Source organism: Limulus polyphemus, unplaced genomic scaffold (genome assembly GCF_000517525.1).
Source record: "Limulus polyphemus unplaced genomic scaffold, Limulus_polyphemus-2.1.2 Scaffold2725, whole genome shotgun sequence".
NCBI lineage: Eukaryota > Metazoa > Arthropoda > Merostomata > Xiphosura > Limulidae > Limulus > Limulus polyphemus.
This window is the reverse complement of record NW_013668335.1, coordinates 91,540-99,111: the sequence shown is the minus strand read 5'-3', so window position 1 is coordinate 99,111 and position 7,572 is coordinate 91,540. Positions and strand designations below refer to the sequence as shown.

Below are 7,572 nucleotides of genomic sequence, written 5' to 3'. Positions count from 1 at the left end.
ATATATATACAAAATATTTTTACGATTAAAAGTGTTGGGATTTTTAATGCATTTTTTATTATTAGCACTTTATACACACACACAAATTTATCCACGTATGTAATACAAGTATATAGCCTAATACAATATATATAACTAAAGAAGAAATATTGTATTCCTTCAGTAAAAAAATAAACTAGCTCAAATTGACTAAGGTGGGAAACGTTCCAGACTAATGATTACAGACAGCTGAGAAAGTGACAAAACTCGGAGAGCGTTGGGCTCTATATATTTAATTACCTTTATATAGGTATCAGAAATGACCTATTAAAAGTTATAAAATCGTGAATCCGAGTGTAATTACTGGCCTTTACTGAGAACTAGTACAATGAATACCATTGCTTTCTCGACTCTGTTGTATTCAAAAAAGCTTCTGATAAGTTTTAGACAATCGTTTCGTAATGTAATTATCTACTTCAACACGATATAGCTTATGAATCCATTGTATATACCTCAAATGGGTATCCTTAATCATGCAATCACCGACTCGTTTTCCGTCCTATGGGGTACTCATATTATCATATAATTTTGAGTAATCTTGTTACAAATCATGTAAAGATCTAACCAAAAATGTCGGATAGAATCAAATCTTTTTTTACGTAAAATACATAAAATATCCAACCAGTAGTTAGTGTGAAATCCCTTGTTATCCATGTAAAATGTATAAAATATCCAGCCTCTAATTAGTGTGAAATCACTTGTTTTTCATGTAAAATGTATAAAATATCCAACAAGCAATTAGTGTGAAATCGCTTGTTAGCCATGTAAAATGTATAGAATATCCAGCTTCTAATTAGTGTGAAATCACTTGTTATCCATGTAAAATACATAAAATATCCAACCACTAATTAGTGTGAACTCACTTGTTTTTCATGTAAAATGTATAAAATATCCAGCTTCTAATTAGTGTGAAATCACTTGTTATCCATGTAAAATGTATAAAATATCCAACAAGCTAACTGGTCTTGTTATAGTAAATAACATAAAGTACGACACCTGAAGCTAACTGGCCTTGATAGAGTAAACAAAAAACAATCACGACACCTGAAGCTAACTGGCCTTGATAGAGTAAACAAAAAACAAGCACGACACCTGAAGCTACCTGGCCTTGTTAGAGTAAATAACATGAAATACAACACCTGAAGCTAACTGGCCTTTTTAGAGTAAATGACATCAAGTACAACACCTGAAGCAACCTGGTATTATTTGAGTAAATGACATCAAGTACAACACCTGAAGCAACCTGGTATTGTTTGAGTAAATGACATCAAGTTCGACATTAGAGGATTCTTAGTCTTGGTAGAATAAATAACATCAGTTTACGAAATTTCCGTGTTTTAGCTTTTTTCTATAACCAGTCGTGTAGAAACTGTATACTTTTTATTCAGTAAGCTGACACATGCGTGTTTCATGTATTTGTTAAGTACAGAAATAAAATACGGTGAATACTCGTGCTTCATGTATGTGGTTATTGGTAAAAGTCGGAGAATAAAGCATGTACATTGATATACATGTCATGTGTTTTTAAATGTATTTTAAATATATTTCAAAGAGAGCTGCTATAAAGTGAGAACTTGTAGAATCCTTGCTAAAAAAGATTTTATTTAATTTCGTAAAATATTTTGAAGAGGGCTATTATATAGTAGAAATTTGAAAAAGCTTGTTTTTGATTTTGTACAAGTAAATGTTTCTTGTATATCACCAGAATGTGACCTATCCTATATTTTATACGTGTAAATGGAGATTACAAGATATTTGGTAACCAGAGAAACACTAGTCTGACCACTGTCCAGCTAAGCAAGAATTAATTCCTTTTACTTTCAGTCTAGTGGTTCTACTGTGGGTCCTCGAGATTAACTTCTTATTATGTTCCAATGGATCAGCTTTTCCACTCCAGGCCGTACAGCCATTTAATAAAATCGGCTAATACAGAGAGACATTTTCATGGGTAAACACCAGTTGAGTTGTCAGTTCGCATCGACCAGAGGAGAAGTGGAAATACTTTAGGGAAAAGCTGTGTTCTTTTCGATTTCGTATGTATGTTGAGGAAAGAACGAAGCATGAAAATAAGCTGCAAAAACCGAAATGCGTGCGTAACAAATGAGGGAACAAATATTATCGTTTAGCTAACTCTCCTGTTACGCATAGAAATGAAGACGCTGAATCAGATTCACTGATAAACAAAACCAAAACCTTTGCAGATATTCATGTAATGAAACACGGCCTTACTAGATGTAAACTACAGCTGGAATAACTTAGTATTAAAATATTTAAATTACTCGAAAAAGCAATATCACAATAACTTTAAATGAGGCTCTAAATAAAACCCACCAAATATTAATGTCTCTACAGAAAATCTCGTTGAAAGTAGGGATATATATATATCACTTACAATATATATAGCTACATGCCTCACTATGGGTTACACCTACAACATTGTGATGTCTCACTATAACTTACACCCACAACATTGTGGTGTCTCACTATAGTTTACACCTACAAATTGTGGTGTCTCACTATAACTTACACCCACAACATTGTGATGTCTCACTATAGTTTACACCTACAAATTGTGGTGTCTCACTATAACTTACACCCACAACATTGTGATGTCTCACTATAGTTTACACCTACAAATTGTGGTGTCTCACTGTAGTTTAAACCTACAACATTGTGGTGTCTCACTATAGTTTACACCTACAACATTGTGATGTCTCACTATAACTTACACCTACAAATTGTGGTGTCTCACTGTAGTTCACACCTACAAATTGTGGTGTCTCACTATAACTTACACCTACAACATTGTGGTGTCTCACTGTAGTTCACACCTACAAAAAATGTTGTAGGTGTAAGTTATAGTGAGACACCACAAATGGTGTCTCGCTATACTTTACACCTACAACATTGTGGTGTCTCACTGTAGTTTACACCTACAACATTGTGGTGTCTCACTATAGTTTACACCTACAATATTGTGATGTCTCACTATAACTTACACCTACAACATTGTGGTGTCTCACTATACTTTACACCTACAATATTGTGATGTCTAACTATAAGTTACACACACAGTAATCCAATGTCTCATTAAAATTTTACACCCAAAACGCAATGGTATCTCACTACACTCTACTTCGTAATACACTAGTGTTTCAGTAAAATTTACCCCAAGGTAAAAGTCTTTCACCATTATTTACACCCACATCAAAGTGTTGTCTCACTACAATTTACACCCTCAATATACTGATGTCTCTGTAGAAGTTTCATCCATAACAACGTGGTGTCTAACTAAAATTTACATTCGCAACAAAGTGTATCTCATTACACTTTACACCAGAACATATTGTTGTTTCAGTATAATATACACCCCCAGAGAAATGGTGTCTAACCAAAATTTACATTCGCATTAAATTGATGTCTCTCTACAATTTACACCTTCAATATATTGTTGTCTCAGTACAATATACTCCTCCAGAGAAGTAGTGACTCAATACAATTTACACCTACAGCAAAGAAATGTCTCAGTGTTATTTATAAACACATCAAAGTGGTGTCTAACTACATTTTACACCCACAACAAAGTGGTGACTCATCATGATTTACACACGCAGCAAATTGATGTCTCACTATAATTAATTCCAAAATATCTAACTGTAATTTAAACCCACAATATAATGATGTCTTATAACACTCTTATGGTATCTAATTAACAAATAGATGTGTCTAATACCAACTTAAAAACTATTGTGATTAACGTGGAAAATATCCAATTTTGTTTTTGAATATTTTGGAACAACAAAATTTAATTTCAGTTTTATTGCATAAATAATTATCATAATATCTGGGAACGATTAAACATAATGTAAGCGATGAATTCAAATATGTTTTTCATCACAAACAAGTATGTTAGTTTAGAACTCTTCTTCTCAGATGCGTTGTATGCCACGAACATTTAGCGTGGCCCTGAACATGTATACCTGTTTTCAGTTTAGAGTAATTTTAGTCATTTCCGCTAGAGGGCGGAGGTCTGCAGTTGATTGAAACTAAGAGTTTTGTCAGCAGATGGTGTGGTGACCAGTGTTAACTGTAGTTTAGATATCGTAAGTAGTCAATTCTTCTGTTTTACTTTTGTTACTTGTTTTAATTTCAGAAACAGCGAAATTAGTCAAGCTTTTAATTTAACATCCAACTAACTATGGAGTAAATATCACAACTGATTTAGAACGTGTTTCTATCTTAATATTGTAAGATTATATATACCATTCAACATATGACATGTTGAGAATGACCGACTAGAAGACAATAATTCAAACAATGACAGTAACTATGTCGCTAGAATACAGGCCGGCCTTGCGGAGCCCTTCGGCCACGCACGAGGCTACCGAAGTCCGGGTCCACTCCGAACAAGCTCAGCCAACCGATCTCCGCACAAGAAAGTCGGCTTCTCGCAGCTCAGCTCCGTCCTTTCTCATCCGGAACCTCATATCTTCCGAAAAGGCTTCTTCTCAGCTTAACCAGTCAAAAAGTGACCATTGTTCTTCTCCAAATCATGGGTCTTCACGAGGAGACTACTCACCAGAAGAGCGGGATTTATCGGAGACAGGTAGCATAGAGGATGGTGAGTGGATAACCTTCAGCAGCTAGTATAACGTTAAGAACTTTTATATCAGTTATACAGAAGCATTAACTGGCGATTACTGATTTTTATAGACCAAGAAAAGTACGTTAGAAATGAGGGTACGGTTTCTTAGTTTGTTTTAAAACACGTCAACTTAAGGTAACAATTTATACCTGTAATAAAGTTGTAGAGAACGTCATCTTAAGGTAACAATTTCTCCCAGTAATAAAGTTGTAAAACACGTCAACTTAAGGTAACCATTTATACCTGTAATAAAGTTGTAAAGGACGTCAACTTAAAGTAACCATTTATCCCTGTAATAAAGTTGTAGAGTACGTCAACTTAAGGTAACCATTTCTCTTTGTAATAAAGTTATAAAGAACGTCAACTTAAGGTAACCATTTGTCCCTGTAATAAAGTTATAAAGGACGTCAACTTAAGGTAACCATTTATCCCTGTAATAAAGTTGTAAACGTCTGTCAACTTAAGGTAACCATTTCTCCCTGTAATAAAGTTGTAGAGTGCGCCAACTTAAGGTAACCATTTCTTCCTGTAATAAAGTTGTAAACGTCTGTCAACTTAAGGTAACCATTTCTCCCTGTAATAAAGTTGTAAATGACGTCAACTTAAGGTAACCATTCTCCCTGTAATAAAGTTGTAAATGACGTCAACTTAAGGTAACCATTTATCCCTGTAATAAAGTTGTAAAGAACGTCAACTTAAGGTAACCATTTGTCCCTGTAATAAAGTTGTAAAGAACGTCAACATAAGGTAACCGTTTCTCCCTGTAATAAAGTTGTAAAGAACGTCAACATAAGGTAACCGTTTCTCCCTGTAATAAAGTTGTAGAGTACGTCAACTTAAGGTAACCATTTCTCCCTGTAATAAAGTTGTAAATGACGTCAACTTAAGATAACCATTTCTCCTTGTAATTAAGTTGTAAATGACGTCAACTTAAGGTAACCATTTCTCCCTGTAATAAAGTTGTAAACGTCTGTCAACTTAAGGTAACCATTTCTCCCTGTAATAAAGTTGTAGAGTGCGCCAACTTAAGGTAACCATTTCTCCTTGTAATTAAGTTGTAAATGACGTCAACTTAAGATAACCATTTCTCCTTGTAATTATTTTGTAAATGACGTCAACTTAAGATAACCATTTCTCCATGTAATAAAGTTGTAAAGCATATCAAATTACACATAAAATGGTGTTTAGTTAATGTGACATTAGCAAATAGTTGGCTAACTTGCCTGTCCAATATAACAAACATAACACGAAATAATTAATCTAGACAATTTATTGGAACCACTAGTTATGTTAGATTACAAATCTAGGAATTTTTCGAGCATGTGGGTCTTTACACTCAGATGTGTATTGTCCCCTTAATTAATTGCGTGTCGTTTTAATACAGGATGTGTCAAACGAATGCATATGTTGGTAGTAATTATGGTTATGTGAAGAAAGATTTAATTCAACCAGCCATGCAGAATGGCCGCCATCTACTTACATGGAAACCATTTTAACAGTGAAACTTATGCCCTGACTAATTAGGTGAAAATCAACGTTATGTTACTAACCTGGCATTCCTATTTTCATTGCTGGCAAAGAAAAAACGAAACGTCTGCACGAAAGTTACAACAATGAATTTCGTTTTTAACAATTTTTCCTTTAACTTCATCACTAAGCAACCTTAAAAAACAAAATCTCAATGACGAAAGATACGTCCGGTCAAATATGTCTGATCAGACTCGAAAGATTAGGTATGATCAGAGTACTATAGATGATATAGCTGTCATACATAATATAAAAGGTTTAAAAATAAGACGGAAGTCACGTGTAAATCTACGGAAATGATGAAATTCATGTGTGTTCAAGCACAGCTATAACACATCATCATCACACAATAGAAAGTGAAAACGGTCTGTCTCCTAAAGCTGTAATTGAGTTCATTTTTGAATTAGACCTACACTTTATAGTTCATCCTGTCCCGTAGTCCCTGTATCACAATAATGCTCAGTCACCCCAGCAATTCCGCCAGTTTGTAAGTAACAAAAGACACGAGGTGCGTGTTTACGAAGCCTGTGAAATGTCGTTTTTGGTAATAACTACAGAACTCATGCAGTGATAAGCAAGACATTATTTTACTCTATCCGTTCTATTCACTTGGAGAAACTTTGAATTACAAACAGAGAACGAAGCTTGAAAGTTTAGTGCACGGTAAACATGCGTGTAGTTAACATATAATATAATATTTCCCTCATTTGAAGAACACAAAACAAATAAATCCAGGAATTCCGTTAAAGAACTTCCAGTAGAACTGGTCAGTCATCTAATAATCATAATAAACTTATCATGTAAAAAAGAAACTTATTAGTGGTGAGTTAAACACAGAAAGCTGTCAGTGTAGGAGAAACGTGTTAATAATGAGTTAAACACAGAAAGCTGTCAGTGTAGGAGAAACGTGTTAATAATGAGCTAAACACAGAAGGTTATCAGTGTAAGAGAAACGTGTTAATAATGAGTTAAACACAGAAGGTTGTCAGTGTAGGAGAAACGTGTTAATAATGAGTTAAACACAGAAGGTTGTCAGTGTAGGAGAAACGTGTTAATAATGAGTTAAACACAGAAGGTTATCAGTGTAGGAGAAACGTGTTAATAATGAGTTAAACACGGAAAGTTGTCAGTGTAGGAGAAACGTGTTAATAATGAGTTAAACACAGAAGGTTGTCAGTGTAGGAGAAACGTGTTAATAATGAGCTAAACACAGAAGGTTATCAGTGTAGGAGAAACGTGTTAATAATGAGATAAACACAGAAGGTTATCAGTGTAGGAGAAACGTGTTAATAATGAGTTAAACACGGAAGGTTGTCAGTGTAGGAGAAACGTGTTAATAATGAGTTAAACACAGAAGGTTG

The 7,572-nt window shown here is 34.3% G+C and overlaps 1 protein-coding gene across 1 annotated transcript in view; it reads left to right on the top strand.

Annotated features, from left to right (window-relative positions):
- Positions 1-4,127: 4,127 nt before the first annotated feature.
- Positions 4,128-7,572, top strand: part of LOC106467742 (homeobox protein ceh-31-like) — a 17,322-nt gene continuing 13,877 nt past the window's right edge. The window contains exon 1 of the mRNA XM_013928119.2: positions 4,128-4,660. Coding sequence (XP_013783573.2) covers positions 4,357-4,660 — 304 coding nt within the window. The 5' untranslated portion in view covers positions 4,128-4,356. The remainder of the gene's footprint in view (positions 4,661-7,572) is intronic.